General features: G+C 38.2%; 1 protein-coding gene across 1 annotated transcript in view; it reads left to right on the forward strand.

Annotated features, from left to right (window-relative positions):
- Positions 1–13,191, forward strand: part of MMS22L (MMS22 like, DNA repair protein) — a 95,690-nt gene extending 82,499 nt beyond the window's left edge. Inside the window, exons 21-25 of the mRNA XM_048066560.2 lie at positions 5,747–5,958; positions 8,130–8,296; positions 9,706–9,802; positions 10,931–11,098; positions 12,507–13,191. Of these exons, the coding sequence (XP_047922517.2) occupies positions 5,747–5,958; positions 8,130–8,296; positions 9,706–9,802; positions 10,931–11,098; positions 12,507–12,588 (726 nt within the window). The 3' untranslated portion in view covers positions 12,589–13,191. The remainder of the gene's footprint in view (positions 1–5,746; positions 5,959–8,129; positions 8,297–9,705; positions 9,803–10,930; positions 11,099–12,506) is intronic.
- The last annotated feature ends 2,449 nt before the right edge of the window (positions 13,192–15,640 follow it).

Here is a 15,640-nt window from a genome sequence, read left to right on the forward strand (position 1 = left end):
GGCTTGAGGATGAATTCCTTCCCTTTCACCCCATGTGCATTCCCATTTAATTTGCTTAATGATTTTGCTGAAATGTGTGAGCTGATACAACTGGTAACTAGCCCCACATAAATAAATAAATAAGTCAGGCAAAACAGAAAAGTGATAAAATAGTATATGTGGAAGGGAAAGCATGTAACTACAGTAGGAGGAAAGACAGAGAAACTGCATCCTCTGGGCGTAACCCCATCTTGATTAACTTAGGCTGCTGGTGAAATAAGTAATCAGCCTCTCCTTGGGAGGCTGCCCTATGTCTGGTGCCCATTCAGGGGTGTGGAACAGCGATATTCTAGTGCAGGAGCCCTAGTTCTCCCTACTAATAGACAAACGATGTTCCATAGATCTGTGGCTGTTAATATCTTGTCTTACAACTTAATCCTTGGCCAGTTACATGAAAATAAAGAAACAGGAATTTTCCTGAATTCTCCCTCTTCAGCGCCTTCAGTGTGGGCTCTGCCTCCTTTGTTGGGAGAAAACTAATTAAAAAAAAAAAACACAGTTCAGATCTCGGAAAATGTATCAGTTTGCAAACAGCGATACTTCCCAAAGTTTTCAATAACTAATCTTACGGTGATTTATTTGATCTTTTATGTAGGTTTTGAAAAGGATTTGAAATCAGTCTTTGTAGCAGGTAGTTAATTTCAGACATTCATTGAGGCAACGGTTTTATGAAATGCTTTAGAATTTTGGAACTGAATACAAATAAATAAAATTCCCCAAAACATCACGTACCCTACGTAATGGTAATGCAACTGGCAAAACAACTTGGACAGCGGGATTAAAAACAAGGATGGTCTTGTCACTAAGAAAAAACATCACATCTGCTTATCACTCTGTAATAGCAGAGGCCAATTTTGTATCTTTTAGGATGAAATATTAAGTTCCATCTTATTTCCTAGGACCTTAAGCTCCTGGGACCCAGGAGTTGGACTTGATGATCCTTGTGGGTCCCTTCCAACTCAGATATTCTGATGCTATGATTTCCTCACAGCATAGTTGTACCATCTCTACTCATCAAAACTGACTGTATCCCACCCTCTGTCACTCCCTCCCATAAAACCCTACAGTTTTATTTTTATTCAAATTTACAGTCTTTGTGTAATTTTACACAAGCACAAATTGTCAAATGCACTAATTAAGACTTGACACTGTGTTTCTCTCTCCTCAATTCAGACTGACTGTATTTGGTTTTGTTTGTGTTTCCTGCATATATAAATTTTGGCTGTACGGCTGTGCTTTTAGTAGTTATTGTGCCACTGGTCTGTTCTCCACTATACTTTGAACTTACCAGGAAGTTTCCTTCAAACTTGCTCACTGATGCTGCATTACCAAAACAGCTTAGCTCTAAAATTGCTTTGCAACTCTTAAACTGGTATTTTTTTCTTGCCCAAAGAGTTACCATATGGATACTATTTCTTTCATTGTGCATCATCTATTTTGATAATATTTGATGACCTAGGAAAGATTTTCGTAGAACCACAGAATGGTTTGGGTTGGAAGGGACCTTAAAGATCATCTAGTTCCAACCCCCCTGCCATGGGCAGGGACACCTTCCACTAGACCAGGTTGGGATATAATATCAAAGCTGTTTTTGTAGTTGTTTGAGTGGAAGATTTCATGAACAAGAGGAATGAGCAACATTTTTATAATTTTACGGGGCTGTTTATGTGATAATGATGCGTGTAAAACCTAACATTTGGTATTTTGTCTGTTTAAAAAAATAAAAAGTAGCTGATTTGTGTGATAGTGGATCATTGAAACCTTCTACAAGAAATTACCAACCAGTTGAGATTGCTCTGTGATGGATTTCTTGGAGAATGGTTTGGAGGAATTTTGATAGATGTTTACCAGTAATACGGGAAAGAACTGAAGCAGTGTACAGTACTTCAGCAAATAAACAGTAGTTCAAATTCATCTTGGAAGACTACGGTGCGGTGCGTAGAATAAGCATAATGTATATAATAATGGGATAGATGAGATACCCTGCTTGATTTATCAATGTTTATCCTGTCCAAATACAGAAAATGGTTTATTTCTATCTAAATACAGGAGAGTGGTGAAAGATCTTCATTTTAAGTAGTGCTTGGCACATACATTTTCCAGTAATTTTAATGGGCCTGTGCAGGCTCAGCATTTGTCAGAGATCAGACCTTAAAAGCCCTGCTGCAAGACACATCTGTGGTCCAGTATTTGAGCAAGCTTATTAATACGTTTTGTGAATTATAGTATGTGTTTAATAGGAATTGTACAACATTAATTGGTGAGCAGCAGATTTATTCCAACAGCAGGACTGATATTATAAGTCATCATTAGGTAGCTTGGCATTTCTGCAGTGAATAGTTCCAGTAATCCATATTAATCGGTTCTTCGCTCTCCACAGGTGATTTACAGATATATGGATAAATCAGAAGAGAGGCAGCTCTGGCCACAAAAGGTTCCTGCAGTGAACACGCACAGGAACCGGTTGCCTTTCTGTTAAAAAGAGGAGCAGATGTTGTCATGCTCTGCTCCTCTTAAAATGTCTTTGTTTTTTGGTGGTTTTTTTAATATTTTTTTTAACCTCAGTAGATGGCTAAAGAACACAGTTAATAATAATAATAATAAAAGGCAGTGCTCTCAACTCTTTAATGTCCATCTGCTTTGTAGGGATTGTCCTAGGAGTCTGGTGTGATTGATTTCAGATCTCTGGTCCAGGATCTCAGTCCAGTAGCATGTGTTTCTTTTCTCTGTCAGAAGGAAGCTACTGTTCGCAGCTTCCTTCATCTCTGTTAATTGCTGGTAGGATGTAAAAGAAGAAAGTACTATATGATTTCCTTGTAATCACATCCTTGGCCAGCGCTGCCTAGGGTATTTTGCCGTTGTACTCAGAGGTTCGCAGCTACCGTGCAACGTTGGTAATTTATCCCTTGGCTACTTGGAATATGACGGTGTCCAACCTTGTATGGATCTGCTGCTTTCCACACTTTGAAAGAAAAAGGAGGGTCCCAAAATAAAGAACACAGTACTGAGCTAAAGTCAGTGGGCCTTCGTGTCTGAAAGAGAAAACCAAGTTCATCTCTGGAAATTTTCAGGGAACGACAGAAGTGTTGGTGCCTAAAAGTCTGATTCTTGCCTGAAGAGCTTTGATACTGTAGGCATTCCCTTCATGTGTAGAGACTGATTCACGGATTTGTTTAGCTTATAGAAGTCTTTTTGTTTAGTTTTGTTTTGTGGGTGTTATTCTGGCTACCTGCAAAATGGAAGGTGATTTTTCCTCACTGTTCCCGTTTGGAAAAGAGAATTAGGATCTTGGAAGCCTTTAGTGCTGAACTTGTAAATTCCGTTCTGAAGTAAGAAAAAAAGGTGAGGATCCTCCTTACTGAGAAGAGATTTTAGTATTGCTGTGTGGTTTTAAAAATTATGGTTTTTTTGAGAGGTGCCATCTCTGCCTGACCCACCAAAAAGGAACCTACAGAACAAATAGGTTTTCCATGCTTTTAAACACTACTTAAGTTAGCAGGTCTCCTTATTGGGTATCAAGGGCAGTCTCTATCCTCATCAGATAACTGAAGAAGAAAAATCTTTCATGACTTCTGTCCTTCCCCACCCCAGCAAACAAGACTTCTCTCTCAGTAATGCTCGTGACAGGGTGTTGTTTAGAAATTTGATTTAATTCTTTCCTACTTTTTCAGATTACTTCTGTCCCCATCCCACACTTAAAAATTCAGAATCAGTTTGCTTCAACTTAAAAATAAAGTGCTCTTATGAATGATCAGGCTAGACTTGTTGATCCGTCTTCAAGTGAAACTGTTACAGGAGTGTTATGTTGTTCTTTTGTGACCCTTTTATCAGATAGGTTAATACACCTTCTCACATGTTTTTTGTGGTGTTGGAATAGTCTAGACTTAAGAGTGCCAGCTCTGGTTATGGGATTACGGAATATTTTTCTTTTTGTGCTGGAGAATGGACAGGCAGCTCTTCTGTATGCTTGCTGCAATGTCTAATTGAGAACATCAAACACTCAAGCTTACAAAGTAAATGACCTACAGCAGTCTTTCGGAGCCTTCTGCTTGCCAAGCAGTGTGTTTTTAAGAATTCTGATATAGCAGCAGCTGCGTTTTACTACAAAATTTTGCTCTATGTAAGCAAAACACTGAGACAATCTGAACTGCTTATCAAAGTTCTGGTTCAGGCAATATGGTTTTTATCATTGGGATACAACAAAATTCCCAGGGAGTTCCAGAGGCATGTGAAGTTCAACCCCTGACAAACGTGTCTGTGTTCAGCAGGGCTGCCTGCAGCAAATCTTGAGGCAGGTCTTGAAGCATCTCATTTCTTAAGATCCAATGTTTCTTGTATTTGCATACTATGGAACCAAAATCTGGAACTCCACATTTCATGAAAGTGCCAAAAAGACTCTCAGTTATGTCTCAACCTGCTTTTTTTTTTTGCTGAAAGAGTTGTTTTGTTATGTTCATGTGGACAGCTATAGACCACAATCTTTTGGGGAGGGAGCTCTTCTGCAAAAAGCAACGGGAAATGCTCTTTGTCAGTAGCTGATGAACAAAAGCAGCTTTCAAGTATTTCTGAATTTTATACCTTAATGTATGAATAACCGTCAATATTCAGGCAGATATCCTACCAAAATTGGAGTCTGGATTGCAAACATACGGACTGCAGTGCTAATGGAAGCTTGAAGTACTGTTGAAGTTGCTGTCTAGGGATCTCTGTGCTTGAACTTCTTTTATGTCATTGTTCCTGTTGGACAAAACTATTGCGAAAACTGAATTCTGAAGAGACTTCTATTTGTACTCCTTACTGTGACCCTTGTGATAGGAGACAATTGGGCTTTTTTTTTCCCTTAGTGATTCATTCTTCTTCCTTTCAGTAACCAAAAGAATGGGAAGTGAATTCTTAACTTTATCTCACATAAACTTTTACAAATAAGAGAGATATTCCCTTCCCACAGGTGAAACGTGTATGTTGTATAACTATGGGTAGTGTTCACATAGAAACTTGCCTAGACAGCACATACTTTCATTATAGATCTTTCTCTGGCATCAATATAGCTTATATTGGATAAGTCACACCAGTTTTAGCCTTATTGTAAACAGATTAAAAAAAATCTTTAAATCCCTTACAAATGGTGCCTAATTTACTCTAACTTGTTCATGCTATCAGCAAATTTTTTTCTCCTCAGACTGCTATTCTGTCTTCATTAGACCACACACGTAGTTGAAAAAGAAATGAGGAGCTTTTGGGCACAGAAAACCTTTCTCAGGTCTGAAATGCCAAGGCTTTATTTCAGATTTGAAAGGAAGATTGTATGCCCCAAAGATCATCTTCCAAGTGTATTAGTTAGTCCAGTAAAAGACTTTCTCTCCTTTGTAAGCTGTGACTTGACTTAGACCATCCATAGACTTAGATTAGATATAGACATATCTATACAGATAGATAGATCTATATAGATCTATATAGATATCTATAGATATCTATCTATATATAGATCTATAGATAGATATAGATATAGACATAGACAAAGACCATTGACTTAGACTATCCATAGACCATCATAGGTGTAGCAAGTTGCTGATATTTACTTGTCATGCGGTAGTTATGTGTACAGCAGTAATTTACATGCAGTGTGTAAGGAGTATTTACCTTTCTGTTGTTGGACTTTGCTCAGTAGCCGTTAGACTTACTCAATTTCTTCCTCTTTCTTTCACAGGGCCTATCCTTTATATGTTGTCAGTCCCAAACTCAGGGAGCCTATTTAAATCAACTGCTTGGGAGCATTATTCAGCATTATTTTGGACGGTTTCTCCCTTCTTCACCAACTGCACTTGGAGTTGGACAGCATCCTTTGTTGACTGCTTTATGCAGCTCCATTACAGTCCCCCAGATGCTCCGTCTACAGAAGACCACTCTGCACGTCATAAAGTAAGGACCAGCGAAGAACAAAACATCATTTATTCAGATTTCACAAACAGCTAATGAGAAAGGGAATGTCACTGTTGTTTTCTCAGTAACTGATAGTTATGCTGGGTAGGGAGTCAAGGAAGGACAAAGCATATAGAGCAGCAAGGTAAAACTGAGAAGATTTGGAAGCCGGTGAGAGAGTCACTGAGGATGGAGGTCCTAGACTATAATAAAAAATATCGCATATGGCCACATGAAAAGCAAGTATGTTTCCAAAAACATTGCACTCCAATATACCTCATTGTATGGTTGCATCTCGGACTGTATCTAGGGTCACAGAGTCAGTTGTCACAGCTGCCTGTGCGTGGGAGGACGAGGTGCTCTTGTGAGTGTCAGGATATACATAGATGTGCCAGCTACCCAGGGGAAATAGAGATTTTGGGCTGTGAGAAGATGGAGATGTAGAGATACAGTCTGTATTTTTTCTTCACGTTGGGAGAAAAATTAATTCTCCTCAGATATAAGATGATTGCTTTTATCTGAGGTAACTCTATTTTTCTTTGTTAAAGCGTGTGTATACACGTTGATTAAAAGAATATCGGTGTTGATTGTAGGTAAATATGGTAGGCAATGTTGTAAGTAAAGCCTGTATTATCACATATTAAGGGAGTGAATTAAGATTTCACAGTCTTCTGACATTTTTTTTGAACTTATGAATACTCAAACTTTGTCATCTTAAAGTTATTTGTGAATGTGTGCGTGCATGTGTGAATTTTAAGATTGATAGTGGAAGGAAAGTTCTGAAAGTGTAATGGCACTTGGTGACTTGTAAGACATGAAACATTTCTTAGTGATCTGGGAGGAATATCTTAGAACCAAACAGCAGCCTGATTTATAAACTGTTGGGTGGTCAGGAGGCAGTCACTAGGTCTACACATAAATACATACAAAGTTCATTAGCCTTTTTGCCATACGAAAGCTAATGAATATCTTGCTGCTGCACAGAGGAAATTGAACCAGAGTGTATTATCCAGGTCAGAGAATCATTTGAGTGGAAGAGTATACCTACCCACCCCCAAAAATTGGTCTGCAATTTTCATAGTAAGTTAATGGGACAGGAGATTTCAGAGATACTAACCTAAGACCACATGATGCAAAGGATATAGAAGTGTTACAATTTGTATTTTCTGAGTTATGTCAATGTGCGTTCAAATCTTCAGATCTTTTAAAGTCAGTTTTATTTGAAAGTGTAAATTTGTATAAGTGTGCCTTATAATTTTTTTAACAAGGATAACAGTTTTTAATTGATGCATTGCTCAGCAGACAAATTTGCTAGTTCGGGTAGCTAAGGGTAATTACTATTAAATATCAAAAAAGTTATTTTGAAGGTTCTGGGAGTGCTCTTGTTAACTGATGAATAAATGTTGTGTTCTATTTACCTGCACCCTTCTCTCCTGGATGTTCCAAGGTAACAGGCATTGTCTTCAGTTTCCAGTAAAGTCATTTGTAATGTCAAATCAACAGTAGTTCAATCTTGCACCACTTTTTTGGAAGAATATATTTTTTTAAAAAGTAAAAATTAAGAAAGTCATTAAAATTGGGACAGTCAATGTCAGCAATGTCAAAATTTGCTCTTGTTGCAGACAATAAAAGTTACCTTTTATTTTTGTGACCAGTTTTGTACTGGAGATGATTATGTTAACTGACGGAACAAAAGTAGATATGGTTCTGTTTCAACATACCGTTGAGAGAAGTAACAGTACCAGTATAACAGTGGAGCTGTTACCACAAGTTGAATTGTGAACTGACAATAGCACATAAAGCTAAATAAAGTAGTTGAACAACAGCTATATTTTGGATGCTGTTTTGAATCCTGCTTTTATTCAGTTATTTTACGCAGCTTTAACTTTTATAGTCACACTTGGCTTTTTAACTATAATTATGAGTTTTTTTTTACATCGCACAACAGAAGAGTCAAAAGGCATCACTGTCCTCTGATAAATTGGGAGCCATTTCTAAGACTAAGATAAATAGAAGCCATTAGCTGAGTCTAGATAAAGATAGAAATCTGTGTAACAGGCCTCCCGCTGAAATATCACAATGTTATTTTCAAGTGCGTGGTGCTTACACTGAATGAAAAAAAAAAAAATAAAACAACTCAGACTATGTTTTGGTTTGCTTTGTCTTCCCAGTGAAAACTACATGCAGTTCAAAGGCAGTGCTCCGCCTCCTCGCTTGGCCTCAGTTCTTGCTTTCATTCTTGAGGTGCTTCAGCGAACGCAGACCACTGCACTGTGTGACATGGGCTTGGTTCTCCCAGCTGTGTTGAAATGCTTGGTGCTGGTTAATGAGCCACAAGGTGAGCCCCTTGTTTGCTTTTAATACATCTCTGTACACCTGTAAGACTTTTATACTGCTGAGCATCCTTCATCTCAATGTGCAAGTTTTCCATGGCTTTTAGATGAGGAGAATGAAGGTGCATTAGCCAGATACACTGGACAAGCTTTGGCTGGTCATTAAGTAGGCTGGGACTTCTGCCTCCAAGACAGGAGTTCTTTTCTCAGAGTCACGTGCTGTTCTCTGATGAACTCATGATCAGCTTGTCAGGAATCTGAAGAGCATTTCCTTTCTCCCATACTTCCCACCTCATTTCTCCCAGACTTGGTAGCTCTGGAAGTTTTCTTGCACCTAAAGCTTTTAGCCCAAATAAGTCTAGTGCATGTTCTCCGCACAGAGGCATTGAAACCAATCTGCTACCTTTAATTCATTTATGAAGGGATATTTGAGTCTCCTTTTCTTTCAGCACGTTCTGGTTGGTAGTGATAACTTTATTTTTAGCTTCTTAAAAAATGAAGTACTGTGTTCACTCCACAGTTGTACAATGAATGTGAATGTGCCAACAATTTCCACTCCTTGCTGCCAGTAGAGGTATTAAGCAAAGTGGGGATTCAACTCTGACTTCTCCAGGGAATTTTGGCTAATAAAGCAATTTTTGATTCTGTTCTGTGAAAGTTTCAAGGACGAGATATGCTCGGGTTAGCTGAATTAGCACACACCTTTCTCCCTACTTCTGCCATCGTAGCCATATCTGTCTGAAGCTGAAAGTACCCACTTTGCAGTGTGCTGTGGGGTAGAGTGAGCTGAATGTCCCGTGCTGCTGTAGCCATCAACACACTGCCAGTCTAGACAGGACTGCACCATGCCCTTGTAGAGAAGTAGTTGCAGCTCAGTTCCACTGTTACAAAGGAGGAGCTGTATCCTGTCACTTGAATATTTGGAAAAAATAAATGGAAGAAACTAGTGATTTTTGTTGTTGTTGTCTGAAAAAAGAAAAACGGGTGGAATTCAGAACAATACCCACCACTGAACGTAAGGAGTAGATCTGTATAACTCTGGGCAGGATATAATGCCATGACTGCTCTTCAATGCAAATAAGAATGATTGAAGAATACAAACAAAACTTAAATTTAAATAAAATCCCTATTTCCACTAAGTGTGTGTCTCTGCCCTGACTTAGAGACAATATTGTACTTAAAAATCTGTATGTTTAAAAGATAATGGTGGTGAAAATAGGACTTTTGCGTAAATCTGTGATTCATTCTGTTCTTTATAGCCAATCTAACTAACTGCTCTAAGTCATTTCACTTGTATCAAAGTAAGATAAAAACCATTTTTTTCCTCATTTAAAAATTGTAATCTTCATGAAAGACATTCTCCAGATGGTCAGTTCAAGAGCTCTGTGTGAATCTTGTGATTTTTTTTTTACAGTTAAAAAAATATCTACAGACATTGTGCAGTGCATGGTAGAAGGCTGCCAAGCGGGGTCAGGAGGAGAACATGCCACCCAGCTGACTTCTGTATTTAGGTAACTAGAAAATATGCCAATTGGCAGTGAATCTACTGCAATCCAATTGACAGCAAACATGTTTTTTTTAAATAACTAATTATCTTTAACATACCACATTGTCTCTTGTTTATGGCACTTAAATTATGATACTTTTGGCACTGGTTTTAAACGTAGCTTGGCCAAAAAGCCAGAGCAAAAATATAGAGAAACATATCTGTGTTTTTCATGGATTAGGTACTGTTTTCAAAGGACTACAGTAGAGAGGGTACACTGCTGCTCTAAGGGGAAAATCTCCTCATGAATGGTGATGCTGAGTGTAAGGTGCTGTGCATGCTTAATTTGAATTGTATGTAATGGAGATCAAATCCTCATAGAACAAGTTTTGCATGTTATTTTATTAATTTCTATGATGAGTAAATAATAAGTTATTTTAATGTCAATTATACTTATTCCATACCTCTCCAACATCCTGTACCCTCCTGTTCCTCAAGCGGATACAGTAGAGGAGATATATGAGCTAAGACCCAAAGACCTTTTGCAAACCTGAACATTGGTGCTGTGTTGGGTTATGTCTAGACGAAAGCTCCAGAGAGATCCTCTGAATTCGGTGTGTAAACACTTTGAGGTGTTTCACTCCAGTGGTGTAACTTCTCATTCAAATGCAATCTGTGCTCTTCAGAGACCTCAAGCCCTCAGGAAGACAAATGGATAATGCTTCCACCCTGCTTAAGATCCAGTGGAACTTTACAAAGAAATGCTTATGTTGTTTCTGCAGATTTGAATCTAGATGCCTTGTCTTAATGGACTTCTTTTCGTTGTTGTTAAATAATAAATACATCTTTTAGTTTTCCATTCAGACAGCTGCATTACAACGTAAAGTGCTCTGGAAGAAGTCAGCCCTGGCGAAACAGCAGCAGAATCTGACAATTTGCTTGAAAATAAATGTGTGGTTTTTTTCCTCAGCATTAGCCTTCAAAAGCATGGCTCTGTTTGGAGAAGGTATTCCATGTAGAGTATTTCAGTGTAACAATAGGAAAATTTCCATGCAGCCAGATTGCTTGTTCTGATTAGACTCTTCAGTTGTTCTTGGCATGTTCTCTGCATCTAGTTTTGACCTTGCATTAAATGCCTCTGTGTCCCCCTCAGGCAGTTTATCCAGGACTACACTGCAGTGTATGATCACCGGGTTTACAGCATATTAGAAGCAGTGGCAGTCTTGGATCAGACTTTAGTTACCAGCCTGATTCCCACAATGACACAGGCTCTGAAGGATTCAGAGCACAAACAAGGTCTTGGAAGAAATGCTGCACAAAGGTTTGTTTTTTATTTAATACTGCTTTTTGATAATGAATAGTAGGGGTATGTTCTCTTGAAATAAGGCATTGTTAGACAGCATTACACATACTAAAAAATGAGTGATTTTTACAAGTGTTCAAACAAAATCTCCTTTGCTCATGCCTTTCATGGTTTTAAGCCATCTATGTTTGCTAAGTATTTTCAGAGATATTTTGACACTAGGGCTACAGACCCCCACAGAATTTCAGAGAGGCCAGACTGTCTCTGTTCACTACACTGTGTTATAAAGCATGCAATGAAGAAGAATTCCTGCCCCAATGAATTATCCTGTACGCCCCTGTGTTAGATAACTTTATGGCTTAAAAGTAAAATTATAGTATAATCAGATATGATCTCAGATGCTTGGAAAGAAATATCCATGGCTGAATTTTAAGAGTTCTCTCATAATATAAACTTCTGAGAGTTGTGGGTGTTCAGAAAAGGCTGGCCTCCTCTCCGACAGGCACAGCAGAATCATACTTTCTCCATTTGCGCCCCTGAGAACTCAGGGCAGAAATATTTGACATGTGAATCCATCTAGCCTTAGGAGGAAATGGCACGAGGTGAGCAACTCAGCACAGATGGTGGCTTCTGTTGGTGCAGATGCAGCAGTGAACTTTCAGCAACCATATAAATGTTGCTACAAAAAATCGAGGCAGCTCTGCACCTAAGCCAAAAGGGCTCCTTCCGTTAGATCTCCTAACTGGAATGCAGGCTCTAGTGGGTCAATGCCAGGAACTGGCCTCAGTGTCTGGTTACATATACTGGTACCCCTCAAAGGGTAGATCCTTGTCACACCTCAGCCTGGAGAAGTTTTGATGTACGCTTTGGCAGGGCCCGGGTTATTTAAAAACAAACAAAAACCAGTAATTTAAGAATGAAATTCATGGGATGGTAAAGGTTATTCAAGGCATATACATTGGCCATGCAATGAAAAATATTTAATTCATTTATAATTGTATTATTCACTTTTTATTAGCTTGGCAGTCTAGTATCTCACATCACTGTACCTGTAGCGTGAGTCACAGAGAGATTTCCTGTGCAGAAATCAGATAGTGAACATGGTGAAGTCTCAATGCAGATCTCCTCTAAACCCTGTTTAACTCCATGTTTTAAAATAAAACAAAAATCTATTTCACAGCAGCTCCCTACAGAAAGAGACTTCTCAGCATCTTCACAACACTTATAGCTGTAAATTATGCAACCCTCATTCTTCCTCCAACCCGGCCATGCTAAAAATTCACAGCAAACAAAGCTGTGGATAAATAGGGAAAGAAAAAGTTATTGTGGGTTCATATCCCAATGTGTTTGGAAATTATGTGCTTTTACTCCTCACATGTGTGAAACTTTTAACTAACACATCACTTTTTTTTTTGTTTTTCAACAGAGAAGCCTATAAAAGACTCTTATCTTACCTCTCAGAGGCCGGACAAAATGAGATACAAAAACTGGAAAATGAGACAGGTTAGCAGTATGCTGGTGATTGATCCTTTCCTCTGACAATGCTGATACCTAGAACTGCTCTGTACAACACACTAGCCAGGTTTTTATCTGTACAACTGCAATTATTTATCTTTTTTTTTTCCAAGTTATGTATTAATTTTAATGATTTCTATGGTATTTGAATATTGTCATGCATCTGAAGAGTAACTCTGAATATCTGCTGAATGGTGATTAAGAGGTATGGCAATTTTATTACATGTCCAAATGTCTACATGAGCAGAGCCTGTATTGCAACATACAAGGCAGGATTTAAAAAAAAATTAAATCAAAGTAATTACACAAAACTCAACACGGAGACCTGACCCTCTTAACACTGTCCTTTTGAAAACCTCATTCAGTATATTCTTAAGAAAATTGTAGCTTTGTAACTTCTAATTTATTATGTTAAGAGAATGAGAAATACTTTTCTGTAGTACTGAGCTTTTTGAATGCAGTGCATTCACCAGTAGTTGGGCCAGTATGGTATATATTAAGAAAGGTCTTGTATATATGTTGCACAAAATGTATATAGCTATCTTAACCTTCCACCTGTATTAAAACATTAAAGTTTTTCAGTTTCCAGTGTAAAATCTCTTCTGTTGTGTTTGTGGGTAATATAAGAAAACATAGACTCAGATTTCCTGACCTCTTCCTCTTCAGTACTGTTTTAAAATTAACCCAGAATTTAAAGGGATCCCATGTTGTTTTTCATTAGTCATGACACTGTTAATTACACATTTAACTTACAATTGGTGTAAATAGTGTGAGAAAAGAGAAAGAGGATAGTAGACCTCTGAAGGAAATACTCATTTGGGAAATTTATTTCATTTGAAATAAATACGCTAGCAGTTACTTCTGTCTGCCTAGAAAGCTGGATCTATCAAGTATTTTGCTGTATTTTGGATTATCTTTTGGGGCTTTCCAGAATGACTCTAGCTCTAACTTTTTCTACACGTTTTCCAAAGTTCTCAGGAAACTTCCATTAATGCCTATGGAATTCAAATTTTTCACTTCCCACAGTAACCCATATTTTTGCAACCACTTACTGGACTCTAGGAATAGTAAGTTTTCCCCTAATGGCAGCAATGGTGAACAGGCTGCTTCGTTTTAACGTTATTCAGATTTTAACTTTATGATATTAATGGGAAGGAAAGATTATTTTTGCATCTCAAAAATGCCACCAAAAAAAAAATATCTTGGTCAGAGCGGCTTTACTTCCTTCATGGTAATTTTATCAAGTCCGAATAGATAATCTTTTTCCCTAAATCAGCTATCGTTACTTCGGATAATGCAATAACTAAAAGCCTCTTTAGGCTACTTAATAGTGCAGAACATGAAGGTTCTTTTCATTATGAAAGTGACTTATTGAACTTGCATTGTAGCTTCTTGTAAGCTTCTCTGCCTGGGAGGAGTTTTATTCATCTCAAGAGAACTGTACTTCTAAAAAGCTTTTAAAAAATAAATAAGTTTTCCGAGTAAGATTAATAGAGATGTCTCTTCAAAATTTGAGTCCTACCACCCAGATTACAGAACAGATGTCTGACTGTAGTATTACTTCCTGAAAGTAAAACCTTGCATCTGTAAAGGATGGAGCAGATACAACAAATCATTTAATGATGTGTTTAGCAGATTGTTAAAGACACATTTAATACTAGCTGTAGTGGTTGGAAGTTTCTGAAAAAGCAACAGAGCTTTATGCAAATGTTAACAGATCAGTGCATAAGAAACTGATTTAAACAGTTTGGAAATGATCATTCTTCTCTGTCAGAAAGTTAATGTGAACAGAAATAAAGCATTTTGCATTATATTCATCAACCACTGCCAAATGGGCATTCTGGTTTGGTCTAATTATTGGGTATGGACATTTGCAGATGTGACTGACAGTTTTGATAATATTAATGAGATGAAGGCTTGCAGAGTATTACTCTAGACTGACTTACCAAGTATACACCAAAACAGCAGTCCAAAATTAGTTAGAAAATAGAAGAAAGTGCTAAATTTAAGTACAGTATTAAAAAATGGCTGATAACCACCACAAACCTAAACAAGTTATGTATTACCTTAGACAATATGTTAGACAATTATGACAGTGATTGTTTTATGTGTCTTATTAGATGCTGTCTGTATAAAGGTTAAATAATGTTTAGTGTCTGAAGTAGAGTAAACCTTTCTATATTATTTTCCATGCAGTTTGGTTTAAAAACAGTAAAAATGCCTACCTCCCCTGTACATAGGAAACTGCTTAAGCTAGAGCAGGAACTCCTGGAAAGCTTCTATGCTGGTTGCTACCACTGACAGGAGCAGGTCATCTGCATGTAGGCACAAAGGCTGCCTCTTTACTTTGCTTAATGAGCCACAGGACAGAGCTTTGCTGCAAATCAGGTAAAGGGGATGTGAACAAAAGACTTCCACCTGCTGGTAAGCCTGCAGTATCCTTAGCCTCGCTAAGAGGAAAGGAACTCAGCCCCTGCTGAGCCTGCTTTCTTCTCCCTTCACCAGAGATTCATCCCCGTGGTCATTTGTGAAATGGGTGGCCATCTTCTGAGGCATCTGCATTGGATCTTATATGTGGAACAGGAAAAGTGTCAAAGCAGAGGCTTTCACTCAGAGACTCACACTTTCATCCGTTCTGCCAGGGATCAGTATCCTGGTGGCATGGAGCTTGGTATTTGTGGCAGCTGAAAATGTCACCTCAGGGTTTAGCCAGCAGATACTTCAGTGTGCTGCAATTTGATCAGCAGCCAAGCAGAATTTTTTTTTAATCTCTCAGTGACTCCCTAGTCTTAAACTTAAGCTTCTTGCTTCCGAGCAGTTTTCCTGCCAGTATTTTTTGGGGTGGAGGGGTTGTAAGCATTCGTACTTGAACCGGAACCAGTAGGCACGGCTGGTATTACTAGCAAGTCATATACCAACCTCAGAGACTCACTTAAGTGATCATCACCTCTGCAATGTGTTGGGACAGGCAATTTCAGACATCTGTTTTCAAGGCAATGTAGATAGAAATCTACAGGGAGCATCAGAGCAGAAATCCTCTGTGAA

The sequence above is a fragment of the Anser cygnoides genome, chromosome 3 (assembly GCF_040182565.1).
Source record: "Anser cygnoides isolate HZ-2024a breed goose chromosome 3, Taihu_goose_T2T_genome, whole genome shotgun sequence".
NCBI classification, from domain to species: domain Eukaryota; kingdom Metazoa; phylum Chordata; class Aves; order Anseriformes; family Anatidae; genus Anser; species Anser cygnoides.